At 40.6% G+C, this 24770-nt stretch overlaps 1 protein-coding gene across 4 annotated transcripts in view; it reads left to right on the forward strand.

The window, feature by feature from the left end:
• Positions 1–24770, forward strand: part of CEP120 (centrosomal protein 120) — a 79435-nt gene that overhangs the window by 14394 nt on the left and 40271 nt on the right. For all 4 annotated transcript variants that reach the window (XM_059418424.1, XM_059418425.1, XM_059418426.1 and 1 more), the window contains 5 exons: positions 14906–15054; positions 18940–19137; positions 19983–20210; positions 21482–21698; positions 22793–22970. In XM_059418424.1, coding sequence (XP_059274407.1) covers positions 14906–15054; positions 18940–19137; positions 19983–20210; positions 21482–21698; positions 22793–22970 — 970 coding nt within the window. The remainder of the gene's footprint in view (positions 1–14905; positions 15055–18939; positions 19138–19982; positions 20211–21481; positions 21699–22792; positions 22971–24770) is intronic.

Genomic DNA, 24770 nt, shown 5'->3' on the forward strand with positions numbered 1-24770 from the left:
TTGCTTAGATGATCTATCCATTTCATTGAGGGGGTTGTTAAAGTCCCCCCTATAATATTATCATAGTATTATTGTCGATGTGTTTCTTTGATTTTGTTATTAATTGGTTTATATAATAGGCTGCTCCCATATTAGGGGCATAAATATTTAAAATTGTTAGATCTTGTTGGACAGGCCCTTTAGGTATGATATGGTGTCCTTCCTCATCTCTTATTATTGTCTTTGGCTTAAAATATAATTTATCTGATAAAAGGATTGCAACCTCAGCTTTCTTTTGATGTCCATTAGTATGGTAAATTTTTTCCACCCCCTCACTTTAAATCTAGAGGTGTCTTTGGGTCTAAAAATGAGTTTCTTGTAGACAATAGATTGATGGGTCTTGTTTTTTTATCCATTCTGATAAAATAGGCTAAATAGCCAGGGGTTTATCAATCTTACTCTTTTGAGTATGGGGCATTTAGCCTATTTCCATGTGTCTTTTGATTGGGGCATTTAGCCTATTTCCATTCAGGGTAACTATTGAAACAAATGAAGTTAGTGCCATTGTATTGCCTGTAAGGTGACTGTTAATGTATATTTCTATGTTCCTTTCTGGTCTACTACTTTTAGGCTTTCTCCTCACTTAGAGGACCCCTTTCAGTATTTCCTGTAGGGCTAGTTTGGTGTTTGCAAATTCTTTTAATTTTTGTTTGTCCTGGAAGCTTTTTATCTCTCCTTATATTTTCTTTTTTCTTTTTCTTTTTTTTTTAAGATTTTATTTATTTATTTGACAGACAGAGATCACAAGTAGGCAGAGAGGCAGGCAGAGAGAGAGAAGGAAGCAGGCTCCCTGCGGAGCAGCCCAATGTGGGGCTGGATCCCCAGGACCCCAGGATCATGACCCAAGCTGAAGGCAGAGGCTTTAACCCACTGCGCCACCCAAGCGCCCCTCTCCTATTTTCAATGACAGCCTAGCTGGATATAGTTTTCTTGGCTGTATATTTTTCTCATTTAACGCTCTGAATGTATCATGCCCGTCCTTTCTGGCCTGCCAAGTCTGTGTGGATAGGTCTGCTGCCAATCCAATAATTCTACCATTGTATGTTACAGACCACTTGTCCTGAGCTGCTTTCAGGATTTTTCTCTTCATCACTAAGATTTACAAGTTTTGCTATTAGATGATGAGCTGTGGACCTATTTTTAGAGGAGTTTTCTGTGCTTGTTGGATTTTGATGCTTGTTCCCTTTGCCATATTAGGGAAATTCTCTACTATAATTTGCTCCAATATACCTTCTGCCCCTCTCTTTCTTCATCTGGAATCTCAATTATTCTAACATTGTTTTGTCTTATGGTATCACTTATCTTTCAAATTTTCTCCTTGTGGGCCAGAAGTTGTTTGTCTCTCTTGAGCTCAGCTTCTTTATTCTCCATCATTTGGTCTTCTATATCACTAATTCTCTCTTCTGCCTCATTTATCCTAGCAGTAAGAGCCTCCATTTTTGATTGCACCTCATTAATAGCTTTTTTTATTTCAACTTGGTTAGATTTTAATTCTTTTATTTTCCCAGAAAGGGATTTTATTTCTGCAGAAAGGGATTCTCTAATATCTTCCTTCGAAAAATGCCTTTTTTGAACCCAGCTAGCACCTTGATAATCGTCATTCTGAACTCTGGTTCTGACATATTACCAATGTCTGTATTGATTAGGTCCCTAGCTGTTAGTACTGCCTCTTGTTCTTCTTTGGTTCTTGTTCTGTGGTGAGTTTTTCCACCTCATCATTTTATCCAGATAGGAATAGATGAATGAGAACTAAATATTAAAAGGGGTGGGAGAGACCCCAGAATTTTATATGCTAACCAAATCAGAAGAGACCTGAAACCAGGGGGAGAAGTGAGGGGGAAATAATTTAAAATAAAAAAATTAAAAATAATTTCCTATTAGACTGGTGAGTAGAACAGGGCCACCCACTTGATTTCGGGTTTATTCTGGTCTCTTAGAAGAAACTACCTCCTGGTCACCTGGGTGGCTTAGTGGGTTAAAGCCTCTGCCTTCGGCTTGGGTCATGATCCCAGGGTTCTGGGACTGAGCCCCACATCGGGCTGTCTGCTCAGCAGGGAGCCTGCTTCCTCCTCTCTCTCTGCCTGCTTCTCTCTCTACTTGTGATGTCTATCTGTCAAATAAATAAATAAAATCTTAAAAAAAAAAAAACTACCTCCCAAAGTTTTAAACTGTATATTAAAAAATAAGGGTAAACATGATGAAGGGATGGAATATGAGTATAAAAAATGAAAATGAAAAAAAGATTCTAAAAAAATTAATAAGTTTGTTGGAAAAGGGGAAAAAGAGAATGTGATCAGGCTGGAGACTAGAACAAAGCCCATGCACTACATTTAGAGTGTATTTTGATCTATTAGAAGAAATTATATCCCAAAATTTTAAAGGAAAAAAAAACCCCATGTATACAAAAATAAGGTTAAATACAGTGAAGGGATAAAATATGACTATAACAATGAAAATTTTAAAAGATTTTTTAAAAACACTGATAGTTTAAAAACATTAAAAGAAGAAAGGAAAAGTTTTTTAAAAAAGAATAAGACAAAACAAATTAAAGAAAGAATTAAAAGAAAATTTAACTTTGCTGGATTATGGGGGAAAAAGCCATGAATTCTGTTCATTGTTTTCCCCTAGCTCTGTAGTTCTGCAGTTCTTTTTTTCTTTTTTTAAAGATTTTATTTACTTGACAGGGAAAGAAGTCACAAGTAGGAAGACAGGCAGGCGGAGAGAGAGAGGGGGAGGCAGGCTCTCCAATGAGCAGAGAGCCCGATGTGGGGCTCAGTCCCAGGACCCTGAGATCATGACCTGAGCAGAAGGCAGAGGCTTTAACCCACTGAGCCACCCAGGTGCCCCCACAGTTCTTGATGATTGGTGAACTTGGTCTTGGCTGGAGGTTCTTGCTGATCTTCTGGGGGAGGGTCCTGTTGCTGTGATTCTCAAATTTCTTTGCCTGAGGCGGAATTGTACCAGCCTTGCCAGGGTCCGGGCTGTGTAATCTGCACTGGTTCACTCTAGGAGCTTTTATTCCCTGAAAGCGTTCCATACAGCTTTGGAGGAGAGGAATGAAAATGGTGGCTTCCCAATCTCCAGCTGGTAGGAGCTGAGAGCTCAGGGCCCCGCTCCTGAGTGTGCCGTCAGCGATAAGGTCAGTCCCTCCCCTCTCCCTGGTCTCTAGCTGTGCTTACCCGGCCTGTGACTGAGCATTTCTGTCTCTGTCACATGGCCCCATTTGGAGTCTCCAAACCCAGCAGATTCTTATCACGCTTTCCCACGCTGCTGAAGGAGAGGGTCTCTTCAGATCTGCCACTGCCCTGCTCGAAGAGTAGTGGCCCTGCTGTGTCTCAGATCATGGTTTAAGGTAGCCCTGAGCTGAGAGCCCACTGTTTGTCTCTCTGTAATTGGCTTCTCCGCTTTGATACCTGGGAGCTCTGCCACATTCACACACCCCTGGTCTTTTTGTGACCCAGCAGGACCTGAGACCACACTGTCCCCACAAGGGCTCTACCCCCGCTTAGCCTCTGGAATGATGTTCCTCAGTGGAGCAGACTTCTCAGAGTTCTGATTTTGTGCTCTGCTGCTCTGCCGCTTGTTGGGAGCCAGCCCCTCCCCCCACGGTCTATCTTCCTGTAGATTCACTTAGATTCACTTCTCTGTACATCCTATCTTCTGGAAAGTGGTCGATTTTCTCTTCCTAGAATTGCTGCTCTTCTTCTCTTCTATCTCCTGTTGTGTTTGTAGGTGTTTGGAATGGTTTGGTAAGTATTTAGCTGAACTCATGGGACCTAATGATATTTCAGTCTCCTACTTCTCCTTGCTTCCTCCAAGTGTGGTACATAGTTCTTTTTATCCATAGATAAATGACTGAATCCATGAATTCAGTCATCGATTATTTTGTTGAGAATCTGTACATGTGTATTAATGATAGATAGTGGTCTGGTTTGTGTGTGTGTGTGTGTGTGTGTGTGTGTGTGTGTAATGTCTTGGTCTGGTTTTGAAGTCAAGGTAATGATGGCTTCATAGACTGAGTTAGGAATTATTACCTCTGCTTCTGTCATCTGAGAACGATGAGAGAGAATTTGTTTATCTTCCTAGAATGTTGCCTAGTATTCACCAGTGAAGTCATCAGGGTCTGCTGCTTTCTGTTTTGTAAAGTTATTGATTGAATTTCATTAAAAGATACAGACCTATTCAGATTGTGTGAGGTTTTGCAGACTTTGTCTTTTAAGGGAATTAATCCATTTCATAGAGGTTATCAGGTTTGTGTATATAAAGTTCTCACAATTGTTCTTCAGTATCCTTTTTTGTTAAATTTTATTTTATTTTTTGCAGTGTTCCCAAATTCATTGTTAATGCACTACACCCAGTGCTCCATGCAATACCTGCTCTCCGTAATACCCACCACCAGGCTCACCCAACCCCCCATCCTCCTCCCCTCCCAAACCCTCAGTTTGTTTCTCAGGATTTACAGTCTCTCTTGATAAGTCTCCCCCTCTGTTTTCCCCCAGCTCACTTCTCTCCATCTCCCAGTGTCCTCCGTGTTATTCCTTATGCTCCGCAAGTAAGTGAAATCATATGATAATTGACTCTTTCTGCTAGACTTATTTCACTCAGCATAATCTCTTCCAGTCCAGTCCATGTTGATACAAAAGTTGGGTATTCATCCTTTCTGATGGAGGCATAATACTCCACTATATATATGGACCATATCTTCTTTATCCATTCGTCTTTTGAAGGGCATCTTGGTTCTTTCCACAATTTGGTTACTGTGGCCATTGCTATGAACACTGGGGTACAGATGGCCCTTCTTTTTTTTTTTTTTTTTTAAACAGACACATTAAAGATTTTATTTATTTATTTGACAGAGAGAGATCACAAGTAGGCAGAGAGCTAGGCAGAGAGAGAAGGGGATGCAGGCTCCCCGCTGAGCAGAGAGCCCAATGTGGGGCTCGATCCCAGGACACTGAGATCATGACCTGAGCCGAAGGCAGCAGCTTAATCCACTGAGCCACCCAGGCACCCCCAGATGGCCCTTCTTTTCACTACATCTGCATCTTTGGGGCAAATACCCAGTAGTGCAATTGCAGGGTCATAGGATAGCTCTATTTTTACTTTCTTAAGGAATCTCCACACTGTTTTCCAAAGTGGCTGCAGCAACTTGCATTCCCACCCACAGTGTAAGAGGGTTCCCCTTTGTCCACATTCTCCCCAACACTCATTGTTTACTGTCTTGTTAATTTTGGCCATTCTAACTGGTATAAGGTGGTATCTCAATGTGTTTGATTTGATGGCTAATGATGATGACCATTTTTTCATGTGTCCATTAACCATTCACATGTTTCCTTTGGAGAAGCATCTGTTCATGTCTTCTGCCCATTTTTTGATGTGATTATCTATTTTGTGTGTGTTGAGTTTGAGAAGTTCTTTATAGATCTTGGATATCAGCCCTTTGTCTTTAGTGTCATTTGTGAGTATCTTCTCCCATTCCATGGGTTGCCTCTTTCTTTTGTTGATTGTTTCCTTTGCCCTGCAGAAACTTCTGATGTTGATGAAGTCCCACAAGTTCATTTGTGCTTTTGTTTGCTTTGCCTTTGGGGACATGTCTTGAAAGAAGTTGCTGTGGCTGATGTCGAAGAGGTTACTGCCTATGTTCTTCTCTAGGATTTTGATTGTTTCCTGCCTCACATTGAGGTCTTCCATTTTGAGTTTTATCTTTGTGTATGGTTTAAGAGAATGGTCGAGTTTCATTCTTCTATACCTAGCTGTTCAATTTTCCTAGCACCATTTATTGACGAGACTGTCTTTTTTCCATTGGATGTTTTCTCCTGCTTTGTCGAAGATCATTTGATCATAGAGTTGTGGGTCCATATCTGGACTCTCTACTCTGTGCCACTGGTCTGTGTCTGTTTTTGTGCTACTACCATGCTCTCTTGATCACAGCTTTGTAGTAAAGCTTGAAATCAGGCAACGTGATGCCCCCAGTTTTGCTTTTCTTTTTTCAACATTTCCTTAGCAATTTGGGGTCTCTTCTGGTTCCATACACATTTTAGGATTGTTTGTTCCATCTCTTTGAAAAATGCTGGTGGAATTTTGATCGGGATGACATTGAAAGTATAGATGGCTCTAGGCTGTATAGACATTTTAAAAATGTTTGTTCTTCTGATCCATGAGCATGGAATGCTCTTCCATCTTTTTGAGTCTTAAATTTCTTTTGTGAGTGTTCTGCAGTTCCTCGAGTACACGTCCTGTACTTTGTTGGTTAGGTTTATTCCCAGGTATCTTATGGTTCTTGGTGGTATAGTAAATGGAATTGATTCTCTAATTTCCCTTTCTGTATTTTCATTGTTAGTGTATAAGAAAGCAACTGATTTCTGTGGATTGATTTTGTATCCTGCCACATAACTGAATTGCTGTATGAGTTCTAGTAGTTTGGGGGTGGAATCTTTGGGTTTTCCATATAAAGTATCATGTCATCTGCAAAGAGAGAGAGTTTGACTACTTCTTTACCACTTTGAACACCTTTTATTTCTTTTTGTTGTCTGATTGCTGTTGCTAGGACTTAAATTACTATGTTGAGCAACCTTGTCATGATCCTGATCTCAAAGCGAAGGCTGTCTGCTTTCCCCCATTGAGGATGATATTCACTGTGGGTTTTTCATAGATTTTATGAAGTCGAGGAATGTTTCATCTATCCTTATACTTTGAAGCATTTTATTTATTTTATTTTTTAAAAGATTTTATTTATTTATTTGACAGAGATTACAGGTAGGCAGAGAGGCAGGCAGAGAGAGAGGAAGGGAAGCAGTCTCCCTACGGAGCAAAGAGCCTGATGTGGGGCTCAATCCCAGGACCCTGAGATCATGACATGAGCCAATGGCAGAGGCTTTAACCCACTGAACCACCCAGGTGGCCCACTTTGAAGCATTTTAATTAGGAATGAATTCTGTATCTTGTCAGATGCTTTTTCTGCATCAGTTGAGAGGACCATGTGGTTCTTCTCTCTTCTCTTATTGATTTTTTTTCTATCACATTGACTTGTGAATGTTGAACCACCTTGCATCCCACATGGATAAATTCAGGGATAAATCCTACCTGGTCATGGTGGATAATCTTTTTATTTTTATTTATTTATTTTTGAAGATTTTATTTATTTATTTGACAGACAGATCACAAGTAGGCAGAGAGGCAGGCAGAGAGAGGGAAGCAGTCTCCCCACCGAGCAGAGAGCCGGATGTGAGGCTCAATCCCAGGACCTTGGGATCATGACCTGAGCTGAAGGCAGAGGCATTAACTCACTGAGCCATCCATATGCCCGGGATAATCTTTTCAATGTACTGTTGGGTCCTTTTAGCTAGGATCTTTTTTTTTTTTTTTTTTTTTTAAGATTTTATTTATTTATTTGAGAGAGAGATCACAATTAGCAGAGAGAGAGGAGGAAGCAGGCACCCTGCTGAACAGAGAGCCTGATGTGGGGCTTGATCCCAGGACCCTGAGACCATGACCTGAGCCGAACTGAGCCACCCAGGCGCCCCTTACCTAGGATCTTGTTGAGAACCTTGGCATCCGTATTCATCAGGGATATTGGTCTGAAATTCTCCTTTTTGATGGGATCTTTGCCTGGTGTGGGTAATGCTGGCTTCATAAAGAGTCTGGAAGTTTTCCTTCTGTTTCTGTTTTTTTTTTTTTTTTGAAACAGGTTCAGGAGAATAGGATTGTTTTTTCTTTGAATGTTTGGTAGAATTCTGGGAATCTGTCAGGTCCTGGACTCTTGTATTTGGGCAGGTTTTTAATCATAGCTTCAATCTTGTTTCTAGATACTGGTCTATTCAGGTTGTCTTTTTCTTCCTGATTCAGTTTTGGGAGATTATAGGTTTCCAGGAATGCATCCATTTCGTCTGGGTTGCTTAACGTATTGGCATATAGCTGTTCATAATAATTTCTGATGATTATTTCTATTTCCTTGGTATTAGTCATGATCTCTCCCTTTTCATTCATAATTTTATTAATTTGGGTCCTTCTCTCTTTTCCTTTGGATTCATTTGGTTTTCTTTTGGATTCATTCCAGTGTTTTATCGATCTTTCTTTGAAAAAACCAACTTCCAGTTTCATTGATGTATCTACTGTATCTCTAGTTTCTATCTCACTAATCTCTGCTCTAATCTTGATTATTTCCCTTCTTGTGTGTGTGGTTGGCTTAATTTTTTGTTGATTTTCCAGTTCTCTAAGGTGTAAAGAGAGCTGGTACATTTTGGATTTTTCAGTTTTTTCTGAGTGAGGTTGGATGGCTATGTATTTCCCCCTTTGGACCACCTTTGCCATATCCCATAGGTTTTGTTTTTTTTTTTTTTTTTTTTTTTTAAGATTTTATTTATTTATTTGACAGAGAGAAATTACAAGTACACTGAGAGGCAGGCAGAGAGAGAGAGAAGGAAGCAGGCTCCCTGCTGAGCAGAGAGCCCGATGCGGGACTCGATCCCAGGACTCTGAGATCATGACCTGAGCCGAAGGCAGCGGCTTAACCCACTGAGCCACCCAGGCGCCCCTCCCATAGGTTTTGGACCGATGTGTCTTCATTCTCATTGGTTTCCATGAATTGTTTAAGTTCTTCTTTGATTTCCTGGTTGATCCAAACATTCTTAAGCAAGGTGGTCTTTAGCTTCCAGGTGTTTGAATTCCTTCCTAACTTTTTCTTGTCGTTGAGTTCCAGTTTCAAAGCTTTGTGGTCTGAGAATATGCAGGGAATTATCTCAGTCTTTTGGTATCAGTTGAGTCCTGATTTGTGACCCAGTATGTGGTCTGCTCTGGAGAAGGTTCCGTGTGTACTGGAGAAGAATGAGTATTCTGTTTTTTTAGGGTTGAATGTTCCGTATATATTTATGAGGTCCATCTGGTCCAGTGTGTCATTTAATGCTCTTGTTTCTTTATTGATTTTCTGCTTGGGTGATCTGTCCATTACTGAAAGTGGCATGTTAAGATCCCCTTCTGTTAATGTATTCGTATCAATGTGACTCTTTATCTTGATTAACAGTTGTCTCATGTAATTGGCTGCTCCTATATTGGGGGCATAAATATTTACAATTGTTAGATCTTCTTGGTGGATAGACCCTTTAAGAATGTTTTAGCGCCCTTCTTTATCTCTTGACTATAGTCTTTAGTTTAAAATCTAATTGATCTGATATGAGAATCGTTACGCAGCTTTCTTTTGAGGCCCATTGGCATGAAAGGTGCTTCTCCATTTCTTTACTTTCAGTCTAGATGTATCTTTAGGTTCCAAACATGTCTCTTGTAGACAGCATATGGTCGGGTCCTGTCGTTTTATCCAGTCTGCAACCCTGTGCTGTTTTATGGGAGCGTTTAGGCCATTCACATTGAGAGTGATTATTGAAAGACACGTTTTTATTGACCTCATGTTCCCTGTGAAGTCCTTGTTTCTGTAGATTGTCTCTGTAAATTTCTGTTCTAAGTCAGTCTTGGGTTCTTTCTTCTTTTGTACCCCCCCACCTTACTATTACTTGTAGTGCTCACTTGGTGGTCACATACTCTTTTAAACTCTGCAGGTCTTGGAAGCTCTTTATCTCTTCATCCATTTTGAATGTCAGTCTTGCTAGATAAAGTATTCTTGGCTGGACGCTTTTCTCATCTAGTGCCCTGAATATGTCTTGCCATTCCTTTCTGCCTTGCCAGATTTCTGTGGACAGATCTGACATTATTCTGATAGACCTTCCTCTGTACGTAAGGAATCTTCCCCATAGCTGCCCTCAGAAGCAGTTGTCTAAAATTACGATTCGTCAGTCTCACAATCAAGTGCCTCGAGGTCTTTCTAGAGTGGTTATCTTGGGGGGTGATCTTTGAGCCTCTAGGACACAAACGTGGGTTCCATTCCCCAGATTGGGAAAATTTTCATCCAAAATTTGTTCAGCTCTATCTTCTAGTCTTCTCTCTTTCTCCACCTTATCACGATCCCAATAATTCTGACGTTGGACCGTTTCATAGGGTCATTTATTTCCCTAATTCTGTTTTCATGGCTTCTGAGGTGTTCTTCCAGGGCTCTTCCTGATCCTTTTTTCCTGTCAATTTGTCCTCTAGATCTTTTGCCTTGGCTACCCTAGCTGTTAGAGTATTTAGATTAGATTGGATCTCATTGATAGTATTTTTAACTTCTTCCCAGGCGGTTTTCACTTCTGCCATTAGAGAGTCTGTGTTGTCACTAATGGTTTTTTCCAACCTAGCCTTTGCCTAGATAATTCTAACCCTGAATTGTGTCCTTATCCAATAATTCTGATGGAGAGGGCACAGTCTCTGAATTTTTCCTCTGTTGGGTGTTCCTCCTCCTAATCATTTTGGTGCGAGGTGGTTGAGGGGATGTATCGCTGAATATATCAGTCATGATAGAAAAAAAGAGAGCAAGAAAGAGAAAGAGAGAGGGGGAGAAAAAAGAGAAGACCCAGCCAGAATGGACCCCAAAGATAAGATTTATAAGGTATACAAACAAAAACAGACAAACCAAAAGACCAACAAAAGTAAATGAAAAAAAAACAACCCAGCCAAAATGATCCCCAAGGATAAGATTTATATACTACCAGAACAAAAACAAATACACAGAAACACTGGCAGAAGAAAAAGATGGGAGGGTGGTTATAAATCCTTGATGTGGGTGAGGAATTATTCCTGGGTGTATCTTGATAACTTTGTGAAAGGACTCAACTTTCTAGAGATGAAGGGAGATTAAAACTGGTTTATATATAGGGGTAGTATTGATTAGTGAAAGAGGATTACTTTGAAGCTTATATGTATATGTATATTAAAAATAGAAAAGGAAAAAACACGGTACGTGTATGAAAAAAAGTTCAAGTAAAAGGTTATTATGGAATATGTTGTATTAATCCTCCGGTTGAAATGGTAAGTAGGTTAAAAAATTAAAAAGAACAAGAATAGTGAGAATGAATTAAAAATTAAAAGTTGGATCTGTGAAATATACAGGTTTTAGGGCAATACCAGGAGCTTAACATACTGTTTTCCCCTGATATTGGGGTTTTACAGTTTTATGGGGACCCTGTAGTGGTTGTCTTCCCGTTCTTTTGGCTTGTCTTCTGGGAGAGAGGACTGCCCCATTGTTTTTCAGTCAGATTTGTGGGTTGAGTCCTCCTGTCCCCTATCAAGGGGCTGGGCTCTGTGGAAACCGGTTTTTCAGGCTTTTGTTCTCTGGAGGTTTTAGTGGCTTTTAAGTTTAGTGGAAGGCGGAACTGCACCCAGACCTCCATCTCAGAGAGAAGCCTCAGTCTGCTCCCTTCTGGGTGGTTCAGAGCACACAGACTCCCCTCTGCAAACTCCATGAACCGTGCAACCTCAGTGCAGGCAGTGTAAGTCCCCAGCCACTGTCTCAGGGGTCGCCCAAAGCTCCCGCTTGTCTCTGCACCCCTGTGCCTCTAAAGCTGCAAGTGATATTGGTCCAGGGAGTCTACTTCCGTTGGCTGTCTTTGCTGGGACTGATTCTGGGGTCCAGACTTGATGGTTGCCCAGGTTGCTGCCAAGGGATCCCGACCAAAGGTCGTGCTGAGTTCCTTCAGGCCCAGGCTGGGGAGTGGGTCAGACCCCGTTTGCATAGTACCACAGAGCGCAAAAGGCTGTACTTCTAGGGAGTGTAGGCTGGCGAGGTCACCAGACTTCCTCTTGTGGGGGCGGGAGTGCGCCCAGCCTAGCGGTGGTACGAGCTACACAACACGGGGGGAGCTCGAGCTACACAACACGGGGGGAGCTCGGTGGCCAGAAACTGGAGGCTCCGCCGCACTCTCTCTGGCACCGGTGGTTGCTGGCGGTGGGCCTAGGCCCGTGCCCATGACTGCCTGATTCCACCAGTTGCCCCTTAAGATCTTTCGCTTTTTTTGAGTGCTTTTAACGAGATTCCAAGTTAATGCTGGTTCCCAACCACAGAGCACTTTCGTGTGGGGTATTACTTTCCAATGGGTCGCTTCTGGTGGCTCCCTCCCCTGTCTGCTTATCTTCCAGTATCAGTCTGAGCATTCCCACTCTGCTTTACCTCTCTCTGGTGTCTTCTGCCCCTGTAGAGATCCAGAGGTGTATAATCCTACGTCTCAGGCTGATTTCATGGTTTTCAGGGTGTTCTGGTAAATAATTAGCTCACTTTAGGGCTCCAGTTGAAACAGGGTCTCCTACTTCTCCGCCATCTTGCCCGCCCCCCCCCCCCCGTATCCTTTTAATGTCCATGGAATCTGTAGAGATGTCTCTTTTATTTCTGATAATAATTTGTGTTTTCTCTCCTTTTCTCTTAGTTACATTGGCAAAATGCTTAATGGTTTGATAGATGTTTGTGGAGAGCTAGCTTTTGATTTCTGTGATTTTCTTCATTGATTTCCTGCATTGATTGAAGCTCTAGTTTTTAATTATTTCTCTCCCTCTGCTGGCTTTGAACTTAATTTGCAAAAATTTGCTGCCGTTTTTTCTGTTTTCCTGAGCTAGAAACCTAGTTTTTTGTTTTGCTTTTTAATATGCCTTGTAATTATTTGTTGCAAGGTGGACACGATATACTGGGTAAAAAGAAAATAAGCCTTTTGTAACATAGAGGGAAGGTGTGGGGAGGGGGAACCTTTCTGTAGTCCCATGACTGGGTGCAGGTGAGCCTGTCCCCCTGCACCGTTTCAGCTTGTCTGTTAATAGATGAAGGTTGTACATCTTTGGCATGAATATCACGGATGTGATGCTCTCTGTTGTTCTCATTTCATCTTTGCAGGTGGCATGTAATTTGGATTTGCTTCATTACTGATGATAAAATGATTCTCATTCTGATCACTTGATTAAGGTGTAGTGTGTATCTGTTCTCAACTGTAAATTACTATTTTCTTAGGGAATTGATATTTTGTGACTCATTATTAAGAAATTGCCAAAGTACTCATTCCTTAAACCTTCAATTTACTGTTTTTTTTTTTTTTAATGGGTTAAAATATCTATCATTGTTTGTCCCAGATTTGTGCAAGGGGAACCCCTTCAAGCTGCTTGTTTCCTTTAGCCTGTCTCCATAATTCTTTGCACTTTCTCTTGGTTTCTGGCATAGGAAGATGGTACAGGCTGATGTCCTTTCCTCTCTAGGCCTGGATTCAGCTGTTTGTTCAGGGAGCCCTGCTTCCTTACAAGAAAGAGTCTAGGTGCAAGGTATGCCTATTGCTATTGGGGTGTTCTGCTGCCAGGGCCTTCTAATGAAAAAAGTGAGGGATTTGGTTTATGTAGGTATACATAAACACACATATATGAAAATGGGTACATATGCCTTTATATCTGTTTATCTGTACATTTAGTGAACCATGTACATTCACACTGACACCTTTAGTCCTTCCAGTCTTACAGGAGGTTTATCCTTGTTCTCGTCCCTTTAACTTTAACTTGTGCCTGTAACTCCTTGGCACTAGGAGACCTGTCATAGTTCTTCTCATTTTTTTTTTTTTAATGATTTTATTTATTTATTGGAGAGAGACAGAGCAAGCATGAGAGGAGAGAGATCAGCGGGAGAAGCAGACTCCCAGGACTCCAGGATCATGACCTGAGCCGAAGGCATTCGCTTAACCAACTGAGCCACCCAGGCGCCCATCCTCTTCTCATTTTTAAGCTCTGCTGACATTACTGTTTTGTGGATGTCTTTAATTAAAGTGATTGTCAGATGCTTTACTTTGATTATTTAATTTGATCTTCTAAACAACATTATAAAAGCTTTGCAGAGCAAAAAATGGAAACAGGAAGAAATCCTACAGGTTCTCCATAAAACTGGTAAATGGCAGAATTGGTTTGAAACCTCGGTCTGTGTTACTGGAGCATCTGTGTGCTTAACTGTTTGGCTATATTTAGCCAGTGCTGTAGGAAGTTCATTTCTTCAGGGGTAACCCTGCATGCTGCCTTCCCCCTATTAGAGTCCGAGCTGTCTTTCCAGCTGCCTGACTGTTTGGGGGAACCGTTTGGTTTAAAGCTCCTTTTCAAGCCAAAGGTACAATTTCTCAGGCTGCAAAATAGGAATCTGGAGAGGATTGCTTATTGATGGGGGATGCATATCTTTGAGGTATGCATTATATCACTTCTCTTCCCAAAATTGTTTCATGCTCTCCTCTTAATCTTGAAAAATGACCCCAGCATTAGAGTGTGGAGTGTAGGGAATCTTTCACTGGGCCTCGACCCCGCATCTTCCTGCCTGTCAGTCCTCACCTTGTGAGCCAACACGCCACCCCCGCCACCCCTCCACCTCTCCCACTGCGTGCTTTTTCTTCCCAGGCTGTGTATTCCAGTTCCTTCTGCCTGGAACACTGTTTCCTACTCCCTTATTCTCCATTCATCGCCCTTTCTCTTCTTAGCCACGCTGGGCTGATGGTTCAGTCTGTGGTTTAGATTCACTACCTGGGGCGTCTGGGTGGCTCAGTGGGTTAGAGCTTCTGCCTTCAGCTCAGGTCTTGGTCTTGGGGTCCTGGGATCGAGCCCCACATTGGGCTCTCTGCACAATGGGTAGCCTGTTTCCTCCTCTCTCTCTTCCTGACTCTTTGCCTACTTGTGATCTCTGTCAAGTAAATAAATAAAATATTAAAAAAAAAAAAGATTCACTTCCTTCTGGAAACCTATGGGGTCTCTTCTCTGCAGTTTTTTCAATTTTAAAATGTTACCATATTTCAGACTAGAAGGAAAATGGTGGTTAAAAATGGTTTCTTGGGAGAGAGTGTTTAAAAAAGAAAGAAAGAAAGAAAAAGAATAGAGAAATTTACCGAGATACTGAGTGTATCCATGAAAACTCTCCAGCAAAATACAAAGCATAACCGGCTTTCAAAATCTTACCGTGGTTTATGGCAAACTGTAATGTAGTTGCATTGTGGTTTTCCCCATAAAGTACCTGCCAGCCTGTCTGGACTTGACCCCAAGGACATTGTGGTGGTGCTAAATGAGGAGGGAGGCTACCATCAGATCGGCCCAGCAGAGTACTGCTCTGACTTCTTCATTATGTCGGTGACCATAGCCTTCGCCACCCAGCTGGAGCAGGTGAGACATTCCCTCTGATGAGGGATTCACAATGATCCAAAACATTGATTTTTCTTTTATTTTTATCATTTATGTTTTTTAAGATTTTATTTATTTGTTAGAGAGAGACTGCATGCAAGCACAAGCAGGGGGACTGGCAGACAGAAGGAGAAGCAACAGCTCCACAGCTGAGGAGCACAGAACTTGGGAGATAGACCACTGGCAATGTAAAAAGTCCTGGTCTCTCTCCAGGAACATACTTAATCCCTCGAGGTTATCAGCTGTACAAGCAACCCCGGGAAGTAGCCTGGGGGAGAGTGCTCCGGGCCTGGTGGTCTCGGTGCCCTCAGCAAGGAGAGCAGGGACACTCACGACCCATGCCAACGTTGCCTCCTTCCAAAATGAGCTGTCCTTCCATCGTTTTTCTCAAGATCCAGCCCACTTTCAACATTATATTAGTCTATAGCAGCTGAAATAATAATTTCGAAAATAGAGAAAATGGCTTATGACTTCAATTTTTACTGTACTGTTAACTTCCTCAGAGGTACAAAGCTCCCACAAGGTCTACGTTTATAAGTGAAATACCTGATAGTGACCATATATATGTACATGACTTGGAAGAGTGTCAGGTAACACTTTTTCTCAGGAAATATTTAAAATTTTTCATTCCATATTCATGCTTTTGGCTCTCTCCATCAGTTTCTCTCTTTTTCTTCATAAAGCCCTGCTTATGAATTGCTCCACCTTAATATGCCGTTCCTGCTGGGGGAAGGTCCGATGTCACTGCCTTCATTAACCACATCAGGGTACATGTTAGATAATGAGGCTGTTCTATTTTTACTGTGTTATTAAGTAGATGCGAAGGCATTTTACATTACCACTTTAATTTTTTTCAACTCTTCTGGGTGGCATAATTGTTCCTCATCATTTACTGTGTGTCCTTTTCTATGGACCAGGGATTATGCTAACTACTGTGTTTAATCCTCCCACAACTTTAGGGGATTATTATTTTCATTTTCAAGATCAGGAAACCATTTCTTAGGAAGGTTTTACAGCTAAGTAAAGGGCCTGCGTATTTCTGGACATAGAGTCACTTCCCTCATTCTCTTGTTCCAGTATTATGCTCTCTTCCCTCTTACACGGCTTTGGAGTAAGATGGATTGTTATGGGGCTTGCGTTCTCTCTGCTTACTCACTGCTTACTAGCTGGCTCCTCCAGTTTAGGCACCGTAACCTTCCTGAGGCTTGAGTTTTCTCAGGAGTCGAGTGGCGATAATACCAACTTTCCATATAAGGATGAGGGATGAGATAATATAACCAAAATGACTATCATGTAGTTTGTATGTGTGAAGCTACATTTGTACAGTAAAAGCTTGTTGAGAGTAATTGACTTATTGAATCCACAACTAAAACAGCTCTTTGTAATACAAGATGACTTACTGGGACCAGTCACTCCGTTTAGTTTTTAAAAACTCAAAAACCAGATTGATGACTGACCATTGGCTCCTCTGCTAAAAAGGAAGCCGAACAGTTTTTTCTCAAGAGTAAACCGAACTAGTGTGGAATCCAGCAATGTCAATGCTAGGTGTGAATCAGAAGAACTGAAAGCAGGTGTAAAAATGAAAACGTGCACAGCAAAGTAGTAAGCAGTATTCACAGTTTCCAAAAGGTGGAAACAACCCAGCTGTCCGCCACTGGATGAATGGATAAACCAAATGCTTGTCCGTACAATGGAATATTACGCGACTATAATGGAACAGGGTGCTGACAGGTGCTGCAGTGTAGGCAGACTTTGAACGCATGCCAAGTGAAAGAAGCTGGACACACAAGGCCACCTGATGTGTGCTTGCATTTATATGAAATAGACTAGCATAGGTGAATCCATAGAGATCCAAAGCAGATGGGTGCTTTTCTGGGGCTGGAGGAGAGGGGGAATGGAGACTACTAATGAGACTACTCTCAACAAGCTTTTACTTCATGGGTGCAGTATTTGTCCTGGGAATGATGAGAGCATTCTGGAACCAGATGTGACCAGTGCACACACAGCATTATGAATGTACTCAGTGTTACTGAGGTGCATGCTTTGTAATCGTTAAAATGGCACATTTTCTGTTACATGTATTTTACAATAATGAAAAAACACAAAAAATTGGACCCAGTAATCTAGTTATCTTTTGATATTGTTTCCTTTTTTCATTATGTATAGACAAGCCAAGGGTTTTATAAATTGGTCATTTAGTTTTTTCCTCAAGCTAGTGAGAAGTGTAGTGTGAGAAAGCACCAAGCAACAAATAAAGGTAAGAAATAATACCTTTTCAGGTGCTCCTCAGTGACTCAGGACATGTGCTGTCCTGTTACAGAACGGAGGAATGAGTTAGGAGCAGGAGGACTGGTTGGTTTTCTAAATATTGAATGTTGAAGGTTAAAAAAAATTACCTTCCAAATACAAAGATGTTAAAGGATTTTTGAAAGAATCTTTTCTTAGTGGGAATTAACTTAAAATTAAATATACTGTGAAATATTTAAGGGCTATCTTTAGTTCTTAAGATTTTTTTTTTTTTTTTTTTTTGCTTTCTGATGATGGAAGAAACAAAAGTCTTGTCTAATTAAACTCTGAAATAGTCACTGGTAAGGATACTATATTTTTGCCTCAGAGCTTTTCCTGAGCACAGCTCAGTTGTGCACAGCTGACTCTGTGCTGTGTGATGGAGTTGTCCTATTGAACCAGTATTCTCTCTTCCAGTCCTTCCAACAAGCCTAAAAGAAATGGAGGTACAGATTGATAGAGTAGTTAGTAGTACTGTGAAGTCCAAAGCTTCACAGTAACCCATGGATGGAACCAGAATTGGGGGCTTAATTCAGAATCTGCTCTTAACAACTGTAGGTATAGAAGTGCTGGCTCTCTCTAGATAGACTAAAACCTACTCAAATACAGTTGAATGTATGGGGTTCAAGTAAGCATTTACTTCACATACAAAAATATATATGAAACAAGAGTCGTTGAGTATCTACTGTGTTATTTCACACAAGACCAGTGACTATTGAATGGGGGGCTGTTTTATTCTAAGTGGTTAATTCTTTTATTGTCACGAACTCTACAAGCTGTCCTGTAACTCTGCTTGGCCTAAAAGGATGTCTTAGGTAACTGTCATGTCAGGATATAGTTATTTAACAGCCCTGTTGTATGATCACTAGGATATATTCAAAACCCATCGATGAACACAACCACTGTCTTTTTAACAGTGTGCTAGTGAGCACTTGGTCTGTTAGATGACTCCATATTGTATTGTCCAAGAATCCACGTCTTTGCCATGAGTGGCTATGAAAGTACAAACTTTGCGAAGTAACTCTCCCATTAAAGCAAGTGTCTTTTTGCAACTATTAATTTATAGTTTTCCCAGTTTGGACAGATTGGCTAGAAAGCGTATTTTGTGAAGGCCTGGGCTAAGGTGTTACATTTAATAGTCTGGATTACAGTTGTGTAAAACCCTTCTCTTAGAAATGAAGAGGGTAGGAGAGTGAGAATAAGATGAAATAAGGTAAATGGAAATAAAGAAAGCTCAGTTTAAAATACTTGACCACTTCCTTCTAAAAGAACTTCCATGTACTCGTTCATGGGTCAGTTGAATGAAAAGTAAACTTGAAAACAACAGAAGTCTCTAAAAATGTTTTAGTCTCTGGGCTTTTCTGAAATAAGCCTTGAAACATTAAACCGATCATTTGGTTGTAATTTTTCAGAGATGTAGGAATTCTGAGTGAATAATTGTAGACTTAGAAGTTTAAAAAAAAAATCAGTATTTTAGCAGATATCTTAAAGTTTGTCTTCAAGATAGGTCTTTAAGCAGATATCTTAAAGACATGCGTGGTTTACAAATTAATACTCTCTTCTTTTTCCTTGAATGTTTAGTTAATTCCATGTACCATGAAGCTTCCAGAAAGACAGCCTGAATTTTTCTTTTACTATTCTTTGCTGGGAAATGATGTTACAAATGAACCCTTCAATGATTTAATCAATCCAAACTTTGAGCCAGAGAGAGCATCTGTTCGAATACGTAGCAGCATAGAAATTCTTCATGTTTACCTGGCTCTTCAGTCTAAACTACAGGTAAGCATTGCAGAAAGTTGCTTTTATTTTATTTTATTTTAGTTTAGTTTTATTATTTATTTGTTTGCTTGTTTATTTATTTTGACACAGAGAGACAATGAGAGAGGGAACACAAATAGTTGCCAAATAGGGCAGGATCCACTAACTTACTTATCTTTTTAGAACTGTGTTTAAATTAATGTTGAAATGGAAATAGAAAAAAAATGCTTGAAGTATTAGTTTTCTGTTTACATGCATGTATTAATGATACAGTTTGTGAAATAGCATAGTAAAATATTAAAGTAACCATAACTCCTAAAAGAGAGAAGGGTGGTAATTTATGAGTATGTAGTAGTGAGAGAAAAAAAAGTGGAGGCAAATGGCTTTATTATTGGGGTCTTTTTTTTTTTTTTTTTTAAGATTTTATTTATTTATTTGACAGAGAGAGCACAAGCAGGCAGACAGGCAAGCAGAGAGAGAGAGGGAACCAGACTCCCTGCTGAGCAGAGAGCCCAATGTGGGGCTTGATCCCAGAACCCTGGGATCGTGACCTGAGCTGAAGGCAGAGGCTTTAACCACTGAGCCACCCAGATGCCCCTATTATTGAGTTCTTAGTAAACTTTGTGCCTTATTAACAATGTTAACCATCAAGTATAAGAATCTGTTAGTCAGATTCCGTGCTGAGCGTGAGTGCAGAGCTGGATATGGGGCTTGATCCCATGACCCTGAGATGACCTGAGCCAAAACCAAGAGTTGGATGCTCACTGACTGAGCCACCCAGGTGCCCTTAACTATCTGTTAAGTTTCTGTGTTTAGGAGACCGGAGAGAATATTAAGCCTCTTTTGATTTTTCTCTTTCACATTAGATCCATCTTTGCTGTGGAGACCAGTCACTTGGAAGTACAGAGGTACCCTTAACTGGACTCCTGAAAAAAGGGAGTACAGAAATCAACCAGCGCCCAGTCACAGTCGAGGGTGCTTTTATTCTTGACCCTCCAAACCGAGCCAAACAAAAGCTTGCGCCTATTCCTGTGGAGCTAGCCCCGACTGTCGGCGTGTCTGTGGCTCTGCAGAGAGAAGGCATAGACGCCCAGGCAAGTGGTGACCCTCCAGCCCCTCCTCCAGCTTTTGCGGTGTCACTTGGGACTGCTCCTAAAAGCTGAACTTCCATAGAGCTACCTTTCGTAGGAAACTGTTATTATTAATTAGTGGCCTACGTTATACGATAACTTCCTTTCTGAAAAGTACCTTAGCTTCCCAACTCTGCTTCATTAAGTATTTATAGAGTCCATGTGTGCAGTTTTGTTTTGTTTTGTTTTCTTAAGGATTTTATTTATTAGAGAGAGAGCACGAACAGGAGGAGAGGCAGAGGGAGAGCAAAATGTAGACTCCCCGCTAAGCAGGGAACCCAATGCTGGGCTTGATCCGAAAACCTGGAGATCATGACCTGAGCTAAAGGCAGACGCTTAACTGACTGAGCCACCCAGATGCCCTCTGCTCTTTTTTTTTTTTTTTTTTTAAGATTTATTTATTTTTAGAGAGGAGGGTGCAAAATGAGAAAATCTCAAGCAGACTCCTAGATGCCCCCATACTGTCTTCTCATGTAGTAGGAACCATTCCCCCCAACCCCAGCTCCTGGTCAGTCACTGCCAGAAAAGGAACTCCTGGGAAAGAGAATGTCGTTAGACCTAGTTTCTGGGAATCTGTGTTGATGGTAATGGTTTCAGTTGACTGCTGGAGCCAAGACAAAGTTCTTGGTTCATTGGTGCTTTATGGTCCTCATACTGTCTTTAGGCAACAGAGATCGGTATTTGTTCAGATGTAAAAACATTTTTTGATTCTATATAATCAACTTTAGGGTACTGTTCTTTTGAGGAACTGATCTTTAGGTAGGTTATGAGTTGAAGGTAGAAAAACTGAAGCGAGAGTTTAAGTATGTGCATATACGTGTGTGTGTGTGTGTGTACGTATGTATATATCTTTAGAAGAAAGTTGAACAAAGGAGAGGAAGAAAATCAATTTAGATATGTTTTTGTTTGAGTAACAGGCCTCCATTGTGTTCATTGCCTTGGTAATAACGATTCCCAGGGACATCTGGCCTGACTTGTTATATCAAATATCCCTTCTTACCAGTTAGGATGCAATTTGGTACTCAGCTCTGGATATCATATTTCCTTCCTGTTCATCTTCCTTTTTCTGGTCCTAGATGCTATAAGAAAATTTGCAAATTATGAAGAAAAATAGACTAGGAATATCCAAACTGGGAAAGGAAGCTTATATTTTTAAAAAAACAACGTCCCGTTTTTTGCTTAATTATGAAGGAAAGTGCTTTGCAAATTATACTTTATTTAAAAATTGTTTTTAGTCTTTAATTGAGTTAAAGACCCAGAATGAACATGAACTACAGCATTCAAAGAAGCAAGTTTTAACTCCTATAAAAGAGAAGACACTCACTGGGCCAAAGTCACCAAGTGTGTCCCCTGTTCCACCTCAAAACCCATCACCTCCCACAAAAGATGATGCAACAGGAAGTGAAGCGGAAAGCTTACAGTATGATAAGGACACAAAACCAAATCCAAAGGGTAAGATGTTCTTTCTATAGATATTCTAGGTGTACATTTATAGCCGTCTAATTAATGATTTAAGAGAGTTTTCACGGTTTGTAAGTAAATGGTGAGCTTTTTTTTTAAAGAGCCAATGATGCTTGGTGATGTAAAAAAAAAAAAAGATCAGTTTAAATTGAATTAAATTTAAATTGAGTTTATAACTTCACCATAGAATTTGCTAAAAGGTAAGAGAATTTTTCTATTACTTTTATTTTAGAAGCAATAGTTCATTCAGAAGAAATTACAGAAAGTAGTTCTTTTGAACATATTTTTAACTAGTAAACACTTAAACATTGTGAATTCATTGGAATTTGAGGGAGAAGAGCTTACTGCCTACGGCAGTAATCATTACACTTATTGTTTGATCGTACAGTTAAGGGAGAGACTCGGAATGGTTTTACCTGGTTTTAAAAACTTTTCCCATCTGCTGCATGAGGGTCTGCGGTTGGATTTCGAAGTGAAAGTAATTAGAGTAGTGGGGGATTAGCAGTGAAGGGTTAAGGTGGAGCTTCTCACTTGGTCACCAAATAGCTGTAGGACTTGAACTACTTGCTAAACCTCTCTGGTCTGTAATAGGATTGCACTAGATGGCTCTTTCTGTTAGACTACAATATATGTGCCTAAAATAGCCAAAGCTACTTCTTAAAAAGTGATGTTGTTATTATCTGCCCTAAGCCTCAAGTACAGCCCTTCAAATATTAAGTGTTGCTGCCTCTTGGAAAGAAGTTGGTGCCTGCCAGGCTGAAGGCATACATCCCTGCAACAATAGACAGTAGCATATGCTTTTATGTTTTGCATGCTGTGTGAAGAGTAAGATCTTTTTTACATGGTTCTAAGATGGCATTGAAAGCCTCCCTTGTTTTGGGTAAGTTACTTTAAGAAGTTGATGGCTCAGTTCATATGTTCACAGAGGCAAGTGACCAAATTCCTTGCTTGAAGGTAAATGAGGTATCTTTTCTTAAAAGTGCCATACTTCATGTAAAGGGAGATAGTTGTAAGTGATGTAAATAACTTAAGAGAAACGGTTACCAAGTGGAATTTTTTCTTTGGAATTTTTGTGTTCATTCTAGCCGTTGGTCCTTCCATACCTGCTTCTGTGGCCCAGCCAGTGCCCGCATCCCATGCTTCAGAAACAGCCTCAGGACAGAAGATTGCTGTGCCGGCGACATCACATCATTTTTGCTTTTCAATAGACTTAAGGAGTATCCATGATTTGGAAGTTGGTTTTCCAATCAACTGTATATTAAGGTGTGATCTGATTTTGTCCCCAAGTATTATTTTCTGAAGAGCAATACCTTTCCTCTCTTTGGGAATTGCAGCAGGACAACTCTCACTAGAGACATTCAAACAATTGTTAAACCCCTGAACTGAGAAGGAGGCCAGGCTCTTTCATAATGACTGAACTTAAACCAGGGTGGCATTGGTGGTAGGAGAGCTAATACTAATTGTAGGTGTTGATGACAGTTGATTCAGGCTTCTTTGTTAAAAAACAAAACAAAGTGACTCTTGAGCTTAAAAGTGGTTGTTTCTAGAAAAGGGACCATAGGTCAAAATAAGGGAAGTATAGTATCTGACTTTTCTTTTTCTTTTTTTTTTTTTTTAAGTTTTTTATTTATTTATTGACAGAGATCACAAGTAGGCAGAGAGGAAGGCAGAGAGAGAGGAGGAAGCAGGCTCCCCACTGAGCAGAGAGCCCCATGCAGGGCTTGGTCCCAGGATCCTGGGATCATGACCTGAGCCGAAGGCAGAGGCCTTTACCCACTGAGCCACCCAGGTGCTCCAGTATCTAACTTTTCTATAAAATTCTATTATAATGGGAGGTTGTAGTCTATTACCTACACTAAGTAACTGAAACTGTTAAGAACCATACTTACAGAAGCACAAGTGGAATGTGTTCACCCCGTTCTATGTACAAAATTGAACTACGTATATATTTTAGTCAGTTAAATGGTCTTACTAGCTTGGTTTATTTTATCTTTTTTTTAGATTTTACTTAGTTATTTGACACAGAGAGAGAGAGAGAGTGAGAGAGCACAAGCAGGCAGAGTGGCAGGCAGGCAGGCAGAGGGAAAGGGAGAAGCAGGCTCCCTGCCGAGCAAGGAGCCTGATGTGGGGCTCAATCCCAGGACCCTGGGATCATGACCTGAGCCTAAGGCAGAGGATTGAACCCACTGAGCCACCCAGGCGCCCTCACTAGCTTGTTTTTAATAATAATAAATTTTCATCGGGCGCCTGGGTGGCTCAGTGGGTTAAGCTGCTGCCTTCGGCTCAGGTCATGATCTCAGGGTCCTGGGATCGAGTCCCGCATCAGGCTCCCTGCTCGGCGGGGGGCCTGCTTCCCTTCCTCTCTCTCTGCCTGTCTCTCTGCCTACTTGTGATCTCTCTCTGTCAAATAAATAAATAAAATCTTTAAAAAAAAATAAATAAAATTTAAAAAAAATAAATTTTCATCAACTTTCTGGCTGAAATTTATATTAAATGTAATACAATAATGTGTTTCAGTTTGGAGTATTTAGTTTTTCCTTATACATGTCTTTGGAGCAAGCATTAGCATTTCTAATAAAGTTGTTGCTACTTATGTTTTTAAAATGTGAAAATCTTTTCTGTCATTTGGGATTTCCGTTGGCAGAAATGTTCACCACTACACAGTGCTCCCTGATGGTATTAAGGTATACCTGCTTTGCTGATGCATAAATTAACTCATACTTGTATCTCATTTTTCAGTTGTTAGATTTCCAAAATCCTCTGGACTTTGGTGTGAATAACGGACAGAATCAAAGGGACTCAACACTGAGTCTGATTGTGAATTCACAGAACAGGTGTCTCTCTGTCACAGCTTGTTTTGCTTTTTGCCTCTTGTTAGAGGCCGAGAATCATTATGAAAATGGAGGGCCCAAAATAAAAAAAAAGGCTTATCTCACAAATAGAGCTTTTCTCAGAGGGTTTCTAAAACATCCCTTAAAATGGTTTTTAGAAATAGAATTATTATTGACTTTCTACTTTACCTTTTTGTCTTTTTCCCTCTAGTTTTCTAACTGAGATCTCTTT

The sequence above is a fragment of the Mustela nigripes genome, chromosome 12 (genome assembly GCF_022355385.1).
Source record: "Mustela nigripes isolate SB6536 chromosome 12, MUSNIG.SB6536, whole genome shotgun sequence".
NCBI classification, from domain to species: domain Eukaryota; kingdom Metazoa; phylum Chordata; class Mammalia; order Carnivora; family Mustelidae; genus Mustela; species Mustela nigripes.